We start from the raw sequence: 18,413 nt of genomic DNA, 5'->3' as shown, positions 1-18,413 counted from the left end.
ACATGTGCTGTAGGCTGTGTGTGTGTGAGACGGTTCATACCCTGTTCATGGTGTCCCTCTCTTGATGCTCCAAGTCCCAGAGGATGGATTCAAATCAAATATTATTTACCTCAGAGACAACACACAGTGAAATGCTTTAAGTTTTCAGTTATTATGAGCCTGGGGTCAGAGCGCAGCATCAGCCATAGTCAGCGCCCCTGGAGTAGGTGAGGTTAAGGGCCTTGCTCAAGGACCCAACGTTGATGTCTCAGCAGTTTGTGGGCTTGAACCCCGACCTTCTGATCAGTAACCCAAAGCCTTAACCACTGAACCATCACGTCCTTACACGGGCTCTTTGTGTAAGTGCTACAGATGATGATAGATGTTCACACTTGAACCTTCTCCTCTTCTTACTCTATCATCTGAGCTTGTGATTTTAATTGAAATCCATTCCTGACTTTATTTCTTTTTTAAAACATTCACTCCTATTTGTTGTAATAAATCCATCTGTAGACAGAGTCCAGGACTTGAACAGTGAGAGTTTTGTTTCAGACTCGTGACCGGAGCTTGTGATTCATTCACACAAACATTGGGCTGGTTTCTGTGCAGTAGGACGACGAGATCTTCTCCTGAACTTCAGTGTTCAGTTCTTTCACATCCGTGAGCTCCTACACCACATGTATGTCTGAGGTAAAGCCACATTATGATGACGTTTCTGTACTGTATGTGAGACAGATGTGTGTGTGACCTCAGTGTTAGCTGCTAACTTTAGGAAAATGTCATGTTTAAGTTAACTGTTTATTTGATTGCCTGATTTTTGTAGCTTGCTGTTTGATTTGTCTGAGGATTAGTTTGTGTTTATGACTTTATACATGAATCATTAACACACAACAGATCATCAGTAGTCATTATATCTCTTAAAAAACATTAAGACATCTAACTAAGTTTGATTTTATATAACAGGTAATTCACGTGTAACGTCTTAGTTGGAAACTAACCGACAGAAACACGAAGGCGGAATAAAGTCACGTGTAAACGTCACAGAAAAGAAAGTGAAACTTATGAGTCACTTTACCGACTCTTTTGAACAATCCGGTTTGAGCTGTAAACACTTCGGTTCATTTGCTTCATTCCGAACAGGATCTGTAAATATTTCAGTGGAGTTTCGGTGCTTTGACTTATTAAAGCTCAGGATTGATTCCTATTCCATATTCTGTGTAAATAGCGAAACGTCAGCGTGAGAAGGAAATGATCATTAATGAGTCGAATCCACTGACTCACTGAAAAGAGTCGTTTGGTTTGAACATTACAGCTGTGAAGACGGTCGTGTTTTTAAGGAAGACAACAGAAGACATTGGACAGATCTTGTTATTCTTCTTCTTATCTTCTTTACCCAGTTTTCTAGAAGTTTGATTCAGAATTGAAGGTAAAGTCAGAAACTCGACTCTGTGTCGTTTGTTGTTGTTCTAACTTTACATCTCACCTGCAGGTGAAAAACAGGGTTTCAGGGCGTTTATTGTTGTAAACAAATTCAGACAAAAGAAAACTTGCTGCTTTAAGACTTCTTTAATCTACAGGGAAGAAGAAGGAGAAACTGCTCCATGTTCCATGCTGTGGGTCTGAAGAAGACCTGAAACTAATAAACTACACTTCAGTTGAAGATGTTCTCCAAAATCAGGTTTGAGTTGTGAATTGAGTTAAAGTTTGATATGTAAATGTAGTACTGCACATGCTCCATAAACGCTGTCTAATCTCCCACTCATTAGCTTTTAAACGGTCTAAATCTGCTGTTCTTGGGTTTTTCACCGTTCATGCTTTCACTCGACTGATTTTTCATCTCCATGAGCAAATTAAATTACAATTTTTATTTGCTTTAAATTCAGTATATAATGTTGAACCCAGATCATGTCAGGGTTAAAAGTCTGGACATAAAACAATTCCACAAACATCCCGGGTTCAGACGTCACACAGAGAGACTGAGAGTAAGATAAGAGTCATTTGTATTCACTGCTTCGCCCTTTATTTGCTCTGATATGTGATCTGATTACAGCACGTTCTGTACGTCACAATGATTTTCTTATCTGTATTCTGTAGACATGTTCATATGCCATCTGTAAGAATTTATCTTGATTATTTGTCACTGCTCTTAAGTGTTTGAACACTTCCTGGTTCTATTTGAGCCACAATGGACTTTGGGGGTCCTATTAAATAATATTACAGTAATAAACGTCATGTGTGTTGCTGTTATATTCTGGTTGATGGAGTGGTGTGATGAGTTACTGCTCTCACTCATTACAGAGAACTTCCCCATGTTATTGAACACATCATGTAGTTTATTCAGTTTTATCCCTCAGTGTTCATGTGCTTCTACAAACCAACACTTATTTAATGTGCAGCTTGTGATGACTTTAGAGTTTAAGCTCAGTTTGTACAGTAGGGCAGCTTCAGGTACTGATATAACCATGTGTTTTTATCACAGAGAGAAACTACAGGAGCAGCTGAGTGACTACATCTTAGACACTCTCAAATACATTGCAACTGTGAAGGAGTTTTGTGACAGAGAGTCCAAATGGACCCTACAGAGAGAGACCGAGCTCGAAATGATGAGAGACATCAAAGACCGGGCCGATCAAATCACTCTGAAGTTTGAGCATGTTCAGAAGGCTGAGAACAAGCCCAAAGCGTTTGGCGAATACATGCTAAGTAGCTTAACTCAAGTTACAGCAGATTCCAAAAGGCAGGTGCTGGAGAAGGAGCTGGGAGAAGTTCTGAAGAACACATTAGAAGGCCTGGAGAAACTTCGACACTTCCTGGTTGCAGTGGAGAAGCTCGCCGTCACGTCACTGTTCGTCTTCATGGGCGAGAGCTTCATGCCAAAGGGAGTGAGTTCCATGTCCGTACGCTCAGTGATCTCTGCAGCCAGAAGGGTGTCTCCTCTCCTCGTCTACTTCAAGAGAGACGATGGAGCTTACTTCCTGCCGAGTCTCAGCAACGTGGAAGTCCTGGCCTTCCAGCTGGACAAATACATCCGCGTCACTCAGCAGATCTGTGAGAAGATGGAGAAAAAGTATTGACCACATCTTTACTCTAAAAACACTTCATGTCCTTGCTTTTGTTTGTTACACACAAGAGGAATTTTATAAACTCTATGTTCTTTTTGCAGATCCAAGAGCATTTCATATAATGGAGGTGTTCCTGAGTAAGTATCATCCAGGGAGGATGGAGGGGTTTGGTTATGGACCCCTTTGATATTCTAGGTCAGGGGGTTAAACTCATTGTCACTGAGGGCCACATCATAATAATGTTTGCCCTCAAAGGGCCAGATGTAACTTTCAGGCAGTATAAATGTAGATAAATGTAATGTAAAATAAATGCAGAAACTCCTTAATGTTAAATAACTCTGGATTTTTATTATTTTTATTATTAATATTTTATTATTTGCTACTGCCACTGCCTCATAACTGCCACTGCCTCATAACTGCCAATGCCTCATAACTGCCACTGCCTCATAACTTCCACTGCCTGATAACACAAAAGACATACCGTTTTTTTCTCCTTGAAGCACAAACACATAATCACCTTCCCATCTTTCTTGAAACAAACTTCCATCTGCATCAATTTTTCTCTTCCTGCACATTTTGGGATCATTGTTTGTATTTCTTAATTCGGAAAATAGCACTGATGTGGAAACACTGCCACCTAGTGGTGAGATGCCGTCACTTCATGGCATGCATTATGGTTAATGTAGTTTATTGTGCACCCTTTTCACTTATTTATTATGAGATAATCATTTAGCCTGCAGACCTTGAGTTTGACAAACATGTTCTAGTTATTAATAAATGTCTTGTTTAGAGAAAAGGCAATGGGCCTAAAACATTCTTTATAAAAGAGAGAGCCATTTGTTTAAACCCTGACATACCTGAAGACATGTTGGTTTTAGTATATTTTACATCACACAAACACCCACAACATCTATTATGTTACAGATGGAAAAATGGGAAAAATTCACTAAAGTTTAACTTGATCATGAGTGAGGAGTCGCTGCAGAAACTGTGTGATCATTTACTCCAGCTCATCAACATCAGGTAAAAGTTTTCCATCCATCCATCTTGCATTTGGAGGATTTTGGCCAGATTGTTTTTGGAGGTTTAGTATTAGTAATATTTTGAAATGAACACAGTTGCTATAAATATTTCTGAACCTTCTCCTTACAGGACGGACGAGTCGTTCAGGTTGACTTTCCTGTTCGGTGTGAAGGCACAAGACTTCATTAAGTTATTTAGTGAGTGTCACTTCATAATGCTTCAGTTCCTGAGTGATTTAGATGAAGCTGCAGTTCAGTTGAACAAGATGAAGCTGGGCTCCAACATCTCCACTGTGGCTGGAAGTTCAGTCGGTATTGCAGGAGGTGTTTTGTCCATCGTAGGTTTAGCTCTCGCTCCCGTTACTGCAGGCGTGTCTTTGGCTCTCACACTCACAGGTGTTGGTCTCGGAGTCACCAGCGGTGTTAATGGCATCGTTACAGGCATCACTGAAATGGCAGTCAATAAACATCATGGAAACAACGCCAACAGCATCTTCATCAGATTTATGGAAGATGTGCAGAAGATCCAAGATTGTGTGGAGGAAGTGGCCAGCAGTGACGGTCTTGTACCAGGGTCTGATGGAGTTACTAAAGACACTGAAGTTGGGAAAATGGCTGTAGCAGGAGGCAATGGTATTGATGCCTTTGTGGATGGAGCTTTGGCTGTAAAGGCAGTTGGAGCTGAGGAAATGGTTTCAGCTGCAGTTAATGTTGGCCTTCAGGAAGCTAAAGCAGTTCGCAACATCCCCCAGTTGGTTGCAGATCTTCCAGACATTGGGCAGCTGGCTAAAGGAACTCCTCTGGCCCTCTCCAACTCAGCCAGGGCAGGGTTTATTGGATTAAATGCCCTCTTTATTGGTCTGGACGTCCTGTTTATCTGTAAAGACAGTATCAGTCTGTCCAAAGGAAGCAAAAATGAAGTGGCTCAGCTCATTCACTCCAGATCAGTTCTGTGGCGCTCAGAAGTGGAGGCGTGGAAGAAGATCCATGACCATTTGTGTAACGCAACATCATGCTTTAATAACAATCAGGAAATCCTAGAGCAGCCTTTCATTCCTTAACATCACCCTGAATTCACAAGCAGGATGTTAAAGATGCTTCAGACCCCTTTACTTTATGTTGGGTTAAGATTGTGGTGTTGCTAAATGTAGTCCACAGCTTTCATTATGTCTGAGACTTGTTTATTTCCATCTTTATCATGTTCAGATTTTATTTTGTTTAACTGGTGAAACTGGGAATTAAACTATAGACAATAACACTGATTATTTTAATATTTAGGTTGATGACAATCACAAGGTGTTGATTAATCCTTCAGAATGACTGTAAAGTTAAGTAATCACACAGGAAGCTCCTTCTCCTGTCAATCAAACGCTTCACTCACTCATTTGTGTGTTTCTGTGTTTAACTCTTAACTCTTTGTAAACTTCTGAATGTAATAAACCACAGTTTATGGTGCACACAGTCGACTAACTCGTGATCGTCACTATAAATGTGTATATGTGTGTGTGTGTGTGTCTGTATGTGTGTGTGTGTGTGTCTGTATGTGTGTGTGTGTGTGTATGTGTGTGTGTGTGTGTGTGTGTGTGTGTGTGTGTGTGTGTGTGTGTGTGTATGTATGTGTGTGTGTGTGTCTATGTGTGTGTGTGTGTCTATGTGTGTGTATGTGTGTGTGTGTGTATATGTGTGTCTGTGTGTGTGTTTCTGTATGTGTGTGTGTCTGTGTGTGTGTGTGTGTGTGTGTGTATGTATGTGTGTGTGTCTGTATGTGTGTGTCTGTATGTGTTTGTGTGTGTGTGTGTGTGTATGTGTATTTGTGTGTGTGTATGTGTGTTTGTGTGTGTGTCTGTATGTGTGTCTGTGTATGTGTGTGTGTGTGTGTGTGTGTGTGTGTGTGTGTTTTGTGTCCATATGTGTGTGTGTCTGTGTGTGTGTCTGTGTGTTTGTGTGTGTGTGTGTGTGTGTGTGTGTGTGTGTGTGTCTGTGTGTGTGTGTGTATGTATGTGTGTGTGTGTCTGTGTGTGTATGTGTGTGTGTGTCTGTGTGTGTGTGTGTGTGTGTGTGTGTCTGTGTGTGTATGTGTGTGAGACTGAATACAAAAGTAAAAGAGTCTACAATAAAACTTCTGTAGTATCTTGCACACGTCCATCTTCTCCTGTTTCTTCTACTGTGTCTTACAGAAGTGAGTGAAATATGTCTCGACTCGCTCAGTCACTGCGGGGTCCTGAAGATCTGCCCCTGTGGATTAAACACACATTAAATCAGGCTACACAATATACTTTTATTTGTTTGCAAAAAAAAAGAGCTGCTTTCTGAGTCCCACAGTAACATCAGTAATTAAACCCTGAGCACTTTCCTTCTTCTTTCTACTCACATTGGTGTTATGTGCATTTTTTTCAGTTCCATTCAGATTGTGTTTCTTTTCAAAGTGAAATTACAAATAAAATGTGACCTGCTGATTTAAAACGGACCTAGAATGATGTTCCACAGTGTTTGGGTCACTTTGTAGGAGTTACAGGGTGTTACAGTGGAGTGAAGGTTCTTCTGGATCTGAAGGTGCACCACATAACCATGTCAGGCTAGAAAGAATGTTCAAGATGAGCTTCATGAATGTGAGTGAACATATGAGTCCAGCTCGAGAGTCTGCTCTGAGATTCTGTACACAAGAAGCATGAAACCAGGAGGATGATGATGATTCCTGGCACAATGCTGAAGCAGTGCATGAGCAGTTAGCTGAATGTTCTACAGCGTCCAAGTCGAAGTCCAGATCTGAGTCTCTATGAGATTCTGTGGCACTGTTTGAAAATTGTAGTGAACAAATCCAAGCAGCCTGAAGAATCTGGAGCAAATCTCCATAAAGTGTACAGAGCTGATAGGAACTTCACCGACACCAAACACTCACAGCTTCTACCAACTAGCAGTCTGAAAGGGGCCAATACTTATGCCAACGGCATCAAGTAAAGTTATTTTCAGAAGAGTCTTTATATATGTCTGATTAATTCCCTGAAGCTTTGTGGTGTTCAGGTGATGATTTAGAAGGTAGATGTTTGCACCTGCTTCACTCTTCATGATCCTTCCTCCATCATTAGGTGACAAACCTGTTCCTGCACTTTGTGCTTCTTAAAGCTTGCTATCAGAAAAATATGACCCAGTGTGAAAGTGTGTGTGTGTGTGTGTGTGTGTGTGTGTGTGTGTGTGTGTGTGTGTGTGTTGTGTTAAATCCCTCTTCTCTATTATTACAGAGACCTTTTCTACTCACCCTTCATGTCTCTTTTCTGCTGTCTGTTCTCTTCTTCTTCAGTGACTTTTATTTTATTTCCTCTCATTCTCTTCTCCACCTCCCTCTTCCTGGAAGTCTGCTTGACTCTTTGCATCATCTCTTCTCTCCTCCTCCTCCTCTCTTCCTCTTCTTGTCTCTCTTCTTCCTCCTCTCTCTGCTTGGACCACTTCATCACTTGGTCACTGAGGAGCATCGATTCTCCATCACCAAACGCCATCTCATGGATCTTAGACAGAAGTTCTGCGACCTGGTCCTCTCCTCTTTTGGGTCTCCCATGAAGAGCATGGTACCTCCCACTGCACTTCTCCACCAGCTGTTGCAGCTCTGTATTCAACTCCACCTCATCCTGCAGGGCAGAATCATGGAGGAGCTTGGTGTCCATCACGGTGAACAGGACTAGTGTGTGTCTCCAGGCTTGTGGTCCGAACAGATCGATGTGTTCCTCCACAACACGACGTTCCCTTGGAGAGAAGGAGAAGGACAGAGGAACCACCAGCAGCAGAGCATGAGCACCTGGGTGGCACAGGGTCATACCTGAGATCATCTCCTTCCTCACAGCCACAGAGGACGCAGAGGAACCGCTCAGGTTAAACCATTCCCAGCCTGGTGTGTCCACCACCACCACATGCATTCCTCTCACCACACCTTCCTGACGAACACTTTTCCTGGTCCTCACCCCCACCTGGTCGAAGGCCATGGTGCCCAGGATGGCGTTTCCAGCTGCGCTCTTCCCAGCCTCTCTCTCTCCGATCAGGATCAGGTTTATGGTCTGGACAGGGGACAAGGACAGGGACGGACAACGGTCTGGAGGAATAAAGTGAAACAACATCTACTGTCACAAGTAGGACAAGAACCACCAGAAGAATCCCAAAGTGCTGTAATGAAAGTTATTCAACACAACACAGTGTATAAACTGGTGTTCAGTGATCTTCACTACAAAGTCATTAACACATTCATTCCTCTGATTAATTGTGGATTAGCTTCATGATCCTCAGTGTTGTAGTGTGTGTACACAAATGTTATACGTGAGGAAATAAAACCAGGAGAAGGTGGAGTTACTGTGGAGTTGGGTGGAGTTACTGTGGAGTTGGGTGGAGTTACTGTGGAGTTACTGTGGAGTTAGGTGGAGTTACTGTGGAGTTAGGTGGAGTTACTGTGGAGTTACTGTGGAGTTACTGTGGAGTTAGGTGGAGTTAGGTGGAGTTACTGTGGAGTTACTGTGGAGTTACTGTGGAGTTAGGTGGAGTTACTGTGGAGTTACTGTGGAGTTAGGTGGAGTTACTGTGGAGTTACTGTGGAGTTACTGTGGAGTTAGGTGGAGTTACTGTGGAGTTACTGTGGAGTTAGGTGGAGTTACTGTGGAGTTACTGTGGAGTTAGGTGGAGTTACTGTGGAGTTACTGTGGAGTTACTGTGGAGTTAGGTGGAGTTACTGTGGAGTTACTGTGGAGTTACTGTGGAGTTACTGTGGAGTTAGGTGGAGTTACTGTGGAGTTACTGTGGAGTTAGGTGGAGTTACTGTGGAGTTACTGTGGAGTTAGGTGGAGTTACAGTGGAGTTATTGTGGAGTTAGGTGGAGTTACTGTGGAGTTACTGTGGAGTTACTGTGGAGTTACTGTGGAGTTACTGTGGAGTTAGGTGGAGTTAATGTGGAGTTACTGTGGAGTTAGGTGGAGTTACTGTGGAGTTACTGTGGATTTAGGTGGAGTTACTGTGGAGTTACTGTGGAGTTACTGTGGAGTTAGGTGGAGTTACTGTGGAGTTACTGTGGAGTTAGCTGGAGTTACTGTGGAGTTACTGTGGAGTTACTGTGGAGTTACTGTGGAGTTACTGTGGAGTTACTGTGGAGTTAGGTGGAGTTACTGTGGAGTTAGGTGGAGTTACTGTGGAGTTAGGTGGAGTTACTGTGGAGTTACTGTGGAGTTACTGTGGAGTTAGGTGGAGTTACTGTGGAGTTACTGTGGAGTTAGGTGGAGTTACTGTGGAGTTACTGTGGAGTTACTGTGGAGTTACTGTGGAGTTAGGTGGAGTTACTGTGGAGTTACTGTGGAGTTACTGTGGAGTTACTGTGGAGTTAGGTGGAGTTACTGTTGAGTTACTGTGGAGTTAGGTGGAGTTACTGTGGAGTTACTGTGGAGTTACTGTGGAGTTAGGTGGAGTTACTGTGGAGTTACTGTGGAGTTACTGTGGAGTTAGGTGGAGTTACTGTGGAGTTACTGTGGAGTTAGCTGGAGTTACTGTGGAGTTACTGTGGAGTTACTGTGGAGTTACTGTGGAGTTAGGTGGAGTTACTGTGGAGTTAGGTGGAGTTACTGTGGAGTTACTGTGGAGTTACTGTGGAGTTACTGTGGAGTTAGGTGGAGTTACTGTGGAGTTAGGTGGAGTTACTGTGGAGTTACTGTGGAGTTACTGTGGAGTTAGGTGGAGTTACTGTGGAGTTAGGTGGAGTTACTGTGGAGTTACTGTGGAGTTACTGTGGAGTTACTGTGGAGTTACTGTGGAGTTAGGTGGAGTTACTGTGGAGTTACTGTGGAGTTACTGTGGAGTTACTGTGGAGTTAGGTGGAGTTACTGTTGAGTTACTGTGGAGTTAGGTGGAGTTACTGTGGAGTTACTGTGGAGTTAGGTGGAGTTACTGTGGAGTTAGGTGGAGTTACTGTGGAGTTACTGTGGAGTTACTGTGGAGTTACTGTGGAGTTAGGTGGAGTTACTGTGGAGTTACTGTGGAGTTACTGTGGAGTTACTGTGGAGTTACTGTGGAGTTACTGTGGAGTTAGGTGGAGTTACTGTGGAGTTACTGTGGAGTTACTGTGGAGTTACTGTGGAGTTACTGTGGAGTTAGGTGGAGTTACTGTGGAGTTAGGTGGAGTTACTGTGGAGTTACTGTTAAATACTTTATTACACACACTGAGTTTACAAGAGTTTTGTTGCTTTTGCACCTCACAAATGTAAAGTTTCACAAGATGAACATCAAACATTTCATCTGTTTATTGTTAGATTCAATATTTTGGAAGTTTGCTGAAACAAGTTATAACCAGTCGTTCTCTTAGACGGTTAGATTAGACGGTTAGATTAGACGGTTAGATTAGACGGTTAGATTAGACGGTTAGATTAGACGGTTAGATTAGACTGTTAGATTAGACGGTTAGATTAGACTGTTAGATTAGACGGTTAGATTAGACGGTTAGATTAGACGGTTAGATTAGACGGTTAGATTAGACGGTTAGATTAGACGGTTAGATTAGACTGTTAGATTAGACGGTTAGATTAGACGGTTAGATTAGACTGTTAGATTAGACGGTTAGATTAGACGGTTAGATTAGACGGTTAGATTAGACGGTTAGATTAGACGGTTAGATTAGACGGTTAGATTAGACTGTTAGATTAGACGGTTAGATTAGAAGGTTAGATTAGACGGTCTGTCATGTACACGTCCCTGTGTATGAGCTGTTGCTATAGAAACCAGGAGACGTATAAGAATATTATAATATAAACCTGTGATATGGACTACAGCCTGCGCTCCTGTGAGAAGGTGGAGAATATATTGTGGTGTGAACAGTGAAAGGTTTGAAACTCACCGTGACCGCGAGATCCTCCGGCTTCCTCCATGACCTTCAGTGATGATGTAATGCTTTTTAGTCAAACGTTTAAACTAAACCACGTTTAAACTAAACCACATTCACCGGATCAAGTTTAAACCTCGACCCAATAAACTGCTGAATAAAACGCTGAACTTTCCCTGTTGTGAGTCTTCTGGCTGATCAGAGAGTCAACAGCAGTGATAAAGTCCCCTGTTCGGGTTGCCAGGGTTTTAATTAACCTGCTTTTACAACCTGCTTTATTATCACAGTCAACAGGGTGAAAGCATAGGGCATAGGATCAGCACATGATGTGGAACAATCTCCTTTTATAGCATTTAATTGTGTGTGTGTGTGTGTGTGTGTGTGTGTGTGTGTGTGTGTGTGTGCGTGTGTGCGTGTGTGTGTGCGTGTGTGCGTGTGTGCGTGTGTGCGTGTGTGTGTGTGTGTGTGTGTGTGTGTGTGTGTGCGTGTGTGTGTGCGTGTGTGCGTGTGTGCGTGTGTGTGTGTGTGTGTGTGTGTGTGTGTGTGTGTGTGTGTGTGTGTGTGTGTGTGTGTGCGTGCGTGCGTGCGTGCGTGTGTGCGTGTGTGTGTGTGTGCGTGACTGTGTTACTGTCATACATAATCAAAATCCAAAGTCCACCTGCACTGACTCACACTACAAACCCCGGAGTGTGGCGAGTGTGCAGAAGTTTACACGCCCTGGCGCTCTGCAGCAGGTATAATGGAACAGATCAGTGAGTATCTCTGTAAATATAAAGGCCTTATATTTGCTAGCGGAATGACGACAGCAGAACACATCGATTCTCTACAGAGCTTCAAAATACGAGACAGTGACGTATTTTTGGTGACGTACCCAAAGTCAGGTAAGAGTTCATCTGTCAAAACAATCTAACTGATCGACTGAAGTGATATCAGAGAGCAGGTGAAGAGACCTCAGAGCCTGATGGATGTTTTCACAGGTACAATATGGACACAGAATATCATCACGCTAATCTGTGAGTCCGAGTTTGAGCAGAGAAATGACGTTTCCAATAATCTTGAGAAAATGCCATGGCTGGAGTTTCCTGAAGGTCACTCAGATTACTCTTCACGACCTTCTCCTCGCCTCTTTGCGTCCCACCTCCTGCCCAGGCTCATGCCCCCCGGCCTGAAGGACAAAAAGGCTAAAGTACTGATCTCCGTCTCTCTGCCGGTTTATACAGAAATATCCCTGCGCTTTTACTCAGTTTACTTAGTGTGTGTTTTTATTGTGTGTGTTAGAGAACAAATCTATAATAATATAATTCTTATTTTTTTTTTATAAATACATCTCATATTTTTATTGGACATATTTGTAATGCAGTGTCTTTAAACATCTAATTAATAATAATGGGTCAGTAACTTGTAAATGATTTTAATCTTTAAGACATTAGTTTGAGGTTCTTAGTAAAAACAGAACCTCGAGGGTTCCTCAGTTGTTCTATGGACAGTTCAGGGTTCTTCCCCTCCTGTAGAGTTTCAGCTCTAGAGCCACTGATCTGTAGAAAAGTGACTGTCCTGTTCTCTTGTTCCTGTGTAAATGTCAGATAGTGTATGTGATGAGGAACCCTAAGGACAACGTGGTGTCTTATTTCCACTTCTGCCATGCGATGGCCAAGCTGGAGACCCCTAAGAGCTTTGAGGACTTTCTGCAGCAGTTCCTGGCTGGAGATGGTGAGGCTGAAGCTTCTGCTGTGTTTACTGAATGTGTTCTATAGAGTTCCATCAGGAGGTCCACATTATCTACATCAGGGTCAGAGTCAGGACATCAGATCAGAATGAGGGACGTATCTGGGGTACGTTAGGAGGATCCTGATGATTGTTGCTGTATTGTGCAGTTGCAGGATCATCGTGGTTCGATCATGTCAGAGAGTGGTACACACACCGAGACCAGTACAACATCCTGTTTCTGACGTATGAGGACATGATCACGGTAAACAATCAGACAACACAACAACAAACAACAAACAACACAAGCCCAAACTGTGGGACATGTTCAGTACTGCAGTACAAACAAACAAACAAACAAACAAACAAACAAACTTTCTAATACAAAGGCGTCGTCCCAAATCCAAAAGGTCTGATTTCTCTGTATAATAACTGACCATAAACTATCATTATACAGGGAAATCATATAGCAGCAGGCGAGATAATAATAATAATAATAATAATAATAATAATAATAATAATAATAAGAAGAAGAAGAAGAAGAAGAATTTTTATTATTATTGTTATTATTATTATCTCAGATGGACAGTTTGAATTCACTGTGATAGAATATAAAAATAAATATTATAAAGACGAAAGTCTGTTAGTCTGATGTGAGTCAGGTGTGAGTCTGATGTGAGTCAGGTATGAGTCTGATGTGAGTCAGGTATGAGTCTGATGTGAGTCAGGTGTGTGTCTGATGTGAGTCAGGTATGAGTCTGATGTGAGTCAGGTATGAGTCTGATGTGAGTCAGGTGTGTGTCTGATGTGAGTCTGATGTGAGTCAGGTATGAGTCTGATGTGAGTCAGGTATGAGTCTGATGTGAGTCAGGTGTGAGTCTGATGTGAGTCTGATGTGAGTCTGATGTGAGTCTGATGTGAGTCTGATGTGAACCTCCTGCATGTTTCAGGATCTGATGTCAGCTGTGGAGAAGATCAGCAGGTTCTTGGGTCGAGATCTGAGTGAAGCTGCTCTGCGTCGTGTCGTGAAGAAAACAACCTTCCAGAACATGAAGAAAGACTCAAAAGCAAACTATGAGTTTATTCCTGAAGATCTGCTACAGAAGGGCCAGTTCATGCGTAAAGGTCAGAGTTCACGTGCCATCAATACGATGCAGAATCGATGGCTAAATACTGTGTTTTATACGGAGATGTTGAGGCTGAGGTGTCGAGATGTTTGTAATATTTCAGGGACAGTTGGAGATTGGAAGAACACCTTCACTGTGGCCCAGAGCGAGATGTTTGACCAGGCCTACAAGGAGAGGATGAAGGACCTGCCGTTTCAGCTCACATGGGAATAAACCCTGGAGGATCAGTGATGTCCGTGTGCAGATGATTCCAACACGCTGGACTGTTAAAGTGTGACACGTTGGAGCTTTCTGATAGAATGCAGAGCAAATTCACTTCATACTCATTTAGAACAAACCACAAGAAAGATCTCACACAACCAAGCAGCTTATTATCAGCACAAAGCAAACTGATCACATCACACACAGCTGAGTGTAAACAGATCGTGTTTCAGGGTGAACGCTGACTTTAAGAAGACACAGAAATGATATGAGATGTTCAGTGGTTTGGTTTCACACACACACACACACACTGTAACAGAGGTGTCAGGTCCACGTGTGTGTTAATAAACGTGTTAATTACTCATTCAGTAACGCAGTGTTGATGACACACTTCAGTGCAGAAGCAGTAGTGACCAGCAGGGGGCAGAACTGACCTGCAAGATCCACAACACTCTCTCCTTCATCCCTCTCTCCTCTCATTCAGGTTTTCTTTTCCTTTAACTCTTCTGTAGTGCTGCAGGCATGGGGGACGATGGGGACATGTCCCCCCTAATCCGAGGGCCCCCCCATCTGAGGATTGTCCCCCCAAAAAAAATCATTTAAAAAACGTCACACTCTCTATTGTGAAGGATATGTACAGTAGCAGGACATTGTATTAAAAGTAACGCTGCTGATATTTATAATTCCTCAGAGAGCCGACACTCTGTCAGATATGATGGTGAGGATAAATCTGGCCTCGATGAGCATCTCTGTCATGTGTCTGAGTAACAGACCACAGATGGTATCAACAGGAACACAGCAGTGTGGAGACGATATTTCATGGATAGAAATGTCACTGTGTGAAATAACACTAGAGTGAAAACGTCGGAGTCTGTTGTCCTGAACCTGCTGCTGAACTCCTCATGCTGTGGATCATCAGGTGCTCCTCATGTTGTAGCTCTTACTCTCACACTGCTCCAGTGTGTTTGTGCATGTAGCAGTGAGCAGTCAGTGGTCAGTAAGCAGTTAGTGAGCAGTGAGTGGTCAGTGAGCGGTCAGTGAGCAGTGAGCGGTCAGTGAGCAGTCAGTGAGCAGTGATTGGTCAGTGAGCAGTGAGAGGTCAGTGAGCGGTCAGTGAGCAGTGATTGGTCAGTGAGCAGTCAGTGAGCGGTCATTGAGCAGTGATTGGTCAGTGAGCAGTCAGTGAGCGGTCATTGAGCAGTGATTGGTCAGTGAGCAGTGAGAGGTCAGTGAGCAGTGAGAGGTCAGTGAGCAGTCAGTGAGCAGTGAGCGGTCAGTGAGCAGTCAGTGAGCAGTGAGCGGTCAGTGAGCAGTCAGTAAGCAGTCAGTGAGCAGTGAGCGGTCAGTGAGCGGTCATTGAGCAGTCAGTGAGCTTTATTCCCTCGTCTTTCAGGTTTACACTTACATTTACTTCTCTGACAAAAAAGATCTGGAACTTGATTTAAAGTAAAAACTATTTCACTGATTCATTCGTAAATGTCAGTAGTTCATTCTATTCTTTAGAGATATTATTTAGAGATGAACAGCTCGCTGTCTGTTAAAGCGAGTGAACAGAGATGTGTATTTTATTTATTATGTTCTGACACACAGATAAAACACGAGCTTCAGTGTGTTCTGTATGTCAGTGCTGTGGTAATGAGCTCCATCGTGGTTCTGTGGAGGACGATTCAGTCTGTCCTTGACTGCCTGGAGACGGATTTCAGTTTGGTGCAAAGCTTCAGGAAACATTTCAGTGAAACTTTCTCATGAAATCAGATGAAGCTTATTAACAGCACGAGAGCTTTTGTGTCTCTGCTGAGCTCCAGTCTCATGTCATTGTTGGAGATGTCACGCTCGCTTGTCTTCAAAACGTCAGAGCCCTGTATATTAATATATATCACACACACACACACACACACACACACACACACACACACACACACACACACACACACACACACACACACACACACACACACACACACACACACACACCAGATATTCACCCTTTTAAAAATAGATGTATTTTATTTAGATTTTCTGTCAGAATCTCATCTTGTGTCTGTAACATAAAGTGTATTTTTCTGATTCACCTTCATTTAATCGACTAGAAGTTCATTTCAGGTTTGTTTTGTTTCTGCACAAAACCTCAACAGAGCTGAGGGATAAAGTCATGAGGATCTGATGCTCCACTAAACCTCTCCAGACTTGGTGTGAGGTGGAGTTGATAATCTTCACTTCTCGCCCTGAGGAGCTCTGTGATAAATGTTGTAGATGTTCCTGTTGGAGCTCCTGGAGTGACTGATCCCTGAGGTCATATTAGGGAAGGTTTAGTTGAATATCTCACAGAGAAAACAACAGTAGTGTAATGTTTAATATCAGGAGACTTTAAAAAACCATAGAAACCTGCAGCAGATGGTGATCTTCTGAATCCATGCATTTTTTATAAGAAGGCAAAACTAAAGATGTTCCACAAGAGTTTAGCATTAGATTTTATTCTCTGAGTAGATGGTTTTCTCCAGGAGATCACTGCAGCAGAAGATGTCATTAATGATAAAAATGATGTGAGACCCAGAGGCTTCTTCATGTTCCACCATCACCGTCCTCATCATCACTCTTAATTATTTCAGCAGAAATGAGTCGATTTCCCATCCGCTTGGTTTAAAAGTCATTAACATCAACGCACTGTCACGCAGCAGAGGAACAGCTGGCTGAGCATCACTGAGCTTCATCCAGACTAATTCTATTTAGTCAAAAAAATCATCTGATTATTTCACACGGACACATTTGTTGTATATTAACGGACATAATGAAAATGTCTTCACTGTCAAATGTGAATGGATGTGATCTGATGAGCGGATACGATAAACACATCTAATCTACTCATGGAAGCACAGACGTCTTGAGACTGTTAAAGTTCCCATCATGTTCCTCGTCTTGAGTTTGTCCTGCCTCTGGTCCAGGATGAGATTGTCTCTTCTCACCACTTTCTCCAGCACAAACGGAGCTCCTTTAACTCAGGAGTCTTCACTCTTTCCACAGAAGGCTTTCACACCAGTGAGACAGAAGCTGCAACTGATTCCAGCTGTTACATCAGATGCTGTGGCTCTCAGGTGTGCTGAGAAGGTAACAGTGTCCGTGTGTCATGGAGTGAGGACTAAATCCCATCTGACTGCTGGTTCTCATGCAGAACCTTTCACTTCACTTCACTTTCAGCAGTAAGTCAGTAACATCTTCCTGTAGCATGGAGACTATGGAGATATTATACAGAGTGATCATTAGGATTAATGTGAAGTGTTGATGTCTTTGTGTTCTGGTGCTCTTCCACCTCCACACTGTACACTGGCTACAGAAGCTCCTTCTAATGGGGTTCCTCTGTTCTTCTGAAACTTATCTTTGATCTTTACGCCTCCTCTTGCTGCTGACGCTGTTCAGGTTTTGTCTGTTGTGAACTGTGTGAATCAGTCGAGTGTTTGTCAGTGTGTCCTTCTGAAACATCTCTAATATGTTCATCATTAAGCCGTTCGCTTTAACATGCTGGAGCTGAAGCAGAAATCTCATTAGTGACACACAACCTCAGATCACTGAGTGCACACACACACACACACACACACACACACACACACACACACACACACACACACACACACACACACACACACACACACACACACACACACACACACACTTCACACCTTCACTCTGTATTCAATTAGACAGTGAATGTGAGCCAACTCTGTTTTAGCCTTTACATCAGACTGAAATAATATCCTGTGAGAAGAGAGAGAGAGCGAGCGAAGAGCGAGGCGCAAGGAGAGAAGAGCGGAGAGAGAGAGCGAGAGAGAGAGAGAGAGAGAGAGAGAAGAAGAAAAGGAGAGAGGGAAGAGATAGAAAAGGAGAGAGAGAGATAGAGAGAGAGAGAGAGCGGGAGGAGAGAGAGAAAAGGAGAGAGGGAGAGAGAGAGAGAGGAGAGAGAGAGAGAGAGAGAGAGAAGGAAGAGATTAGAGGAGAGAGAGAGAGAGATAGAGAGAAGAGAGTATAGAGTGGAGTATAGTGATAGAGAGAGAGAGAAATAAAAAAAGAGAGATAGAGAGAGAGATAGGCGATATGAGAAAAGGATATAGGAGAGAGCAGAGATAAGCAGAGAGATGAGATAGAATATATAGAGGAGAGAGAGAGATAGAGAGAGAGTCTCTATATAGAGATATATAGAGATTTATATAGAAAAGGATATATATATAGAGATAAAATGAGAATATATAGAGATATGAGAGAATATTAGATAATGAAACCACCCCCAATTAATATTCCCCCCCCCCCGTATATATATATATATATCTCAGCTATATATATATCTATCTATCTCTCTAGCAATTCTTCTCCTCTCTCTCTCGCACATTCTCTCTCTATCTCTCTCTTCTCTCTCTCTCCTCTCAACATTCTCTCTTGTCTCTCTCTCTCTCGAATATTTCTCTCTCTATCTCCTCTCTCCTATCTCTCT

At 42.7% G+C, this 18,413-nt stretch overlaps 3 protein-coding genes across 5 annotated transcripts; 2 read left to right on the top strand and 1 right to left on the bottom strand.

Annotated features, from left to right (window-relative positions):
* The first annotated feature begins 615 nt into the window (after positions 1-615).
* Positions 616-5,520, top strand: LOC113636482. 2 transcript variants are annotated; one of them, XM_027136623.2, is made up of 6 exons: positions 616-669; positions 1,557-1,657; positions 2,459-3,046; positions 3,143-3,178; positions 3,966-4,064; positions 4,194-5,520. In XM_027136623.2, exons 2-6 carry the CDS (start codon positions 1,641-1,643, stop codon positions 5,122-5,124), a joined length of 1,671 nt encoding a protein of 556 aa, XP_026992424.2. In that variant the 5' UTR covers positions 616-669; positions 1,557-1,640; the 3' UTR covers positions 5,125-5,520. The 2 variants fall into 2 exon arrangements, with proteins under 2 accessions (XP_026992424.2, XP_026992423.2); XM_027136622.2 differs by lacking the exon at positions 616-669 and adding an exon at positions 1,050-1,405.
* Positions 5,521-6,028: 508 nt separating this feature from the next.
* LOC113662441 (GTPase IMAP family member 4-like) lies at positions 6,029-11,241 on the bottom strand. Its single transcript, XM_027177287.2, has 3 exons — positions 10,917-11,241; positions 7,320-8,144; positions 6,029-6,298 (listed from the first exon to the last, which is right to left on the bottom strand). Exons 1-3 carry the CDS (start codon positions 10,945-10,947, stop codon positions 6,225-6,227), a joined length of 930 nt encoding a protein of 309 aa, XP_027033088.1. The 5' UTR covers positions 10,948-11,241; the 3' UTR covers positions 6,029-6,224.
* A 268-nt stretch (positions 11,242-11,509) lies between these two features.
* sult3st1 (sulfotransferase family 3, cytosolic sulfotransferase 1) lies at positions 11,510-14,301 on the top strand. 2 transcript variants are annotated; one of them, XM_047800478.1, is made up of 7 exons: positions 11,510-11,635; positions 11,731-11,782; positions 11,879-12,087; positions 12,485-12,611; positions 12,776-12,870; positions 13,556-13,730; positions 13,836-14,301. In XM_047800478.1, exons 3-7 carry the CDS (start codon positions 11,965-11,967, stop codon positions 13,943-13,945), a joined length of 630 nt encoding a protein of 209 aa, XP_047656434.1. In that variant the 5' UTR covers positions 11,510-11,635; positions 11,731-11,782; positions 11,879-11,964; the 3' UTR covers positions 13,946-14,301. The 2 variants fall into 2 exon arrangements, with proteins under 2 accessions (XP_047656434.1, XP_027033014.1); XM_027177213.2 differs by having other exon boundaries at positions 11,544-11,782.
* Positions 14,302-18,413: the final 4,112 nt, after the last annotated feature.

Source organism: Tachysurus fulvidraco, chromosome 15 (assembly GCF_022655615.1).
Source record: "Tachysurus fulvidraco isolate hzauxx_2018 chromosome 15, HZAU_PFXX_2.0, whole genome shotgun sequence".
Lineage (NCBI taxonomy): Eukaryota > Metazoa > Chordata > Actinopteri > Siluriformes > Bagridae > Tachysurus > Tachysurus fulvidraco.
Note: the sequence above shows the minus strand (reverse complement) of the source record. Positions and strands in the feature narration are given on the sequence as shown.

What these genes read in the sequence shown, in the direction of transcription:
- LOC113636482 (XM_027136623.2), top strand. An exon ending in TGTGAGAAGATGGAGAAAAA is followed by an intron (nt 3,047 to 3,142) that starts GTATTGACCACA and finishes TTCTTTTTGCAG; the next exon opens with ATCCAAGAGCATTTCATATA. An exon ending in TATAATGGAGGTGTTCCTGA is followed by an intron (nt 3,179 to 3,965) that starts GTAAGTATCATC and finishes ATTATGTTACAG; the next exon opens with ATGGAAAAATGGGAAAAATT.
- LOC113662441 (XM_027177287.2), bottom strand. Translation starts at nt 10,947, where the DNA reads ATGGAGGAAGCCGGAGGATCTCGCGGTCACG. An exon ending in CGGAGGATCTCGCGGTCACG is followed by an intron (nt 8,145 to 10,916) that starts GTGAGTTTCAAA and finishes TTATTCCTCCAG; the next exon opens with ACCGTTGTCCGTCCCTGTCC. An exon ending in GCAGAAAAGAGACATGAAGG is followed by an intron (nt 6,299 to 7,319) that starts GTGAGTAGAAAA and finishes TTTAATCCACAG; the next exon opens with GGGCAGATCTTCAGGACCCC.
- sult3st1 (XM_027177213.2), top strand. Translation starts at nt 11,641, where the DNA reads ATGGAACAGATCAGTGAGTATCTCTGTAAATATAAAGGCCTTATATTT. An exon ending in GGTGACGTACCCAAAGTCAG is followed by an intron (nt 11,783 to 11,878) that starts GTAAGAGTTCAT and finishes ATGTTTTCACAG; the next exon opens with GTACAATATGGACACAGAAT. An exon ending in GCAGTTCCTGGCTGGAGATG is followed by an intron (nt 12,612 to 12,775) that starts GTGAGGCTGAAG and finishes TGTATTGTGCAG; the next exon opens with TTGCAGGATCATCGTGGTTC.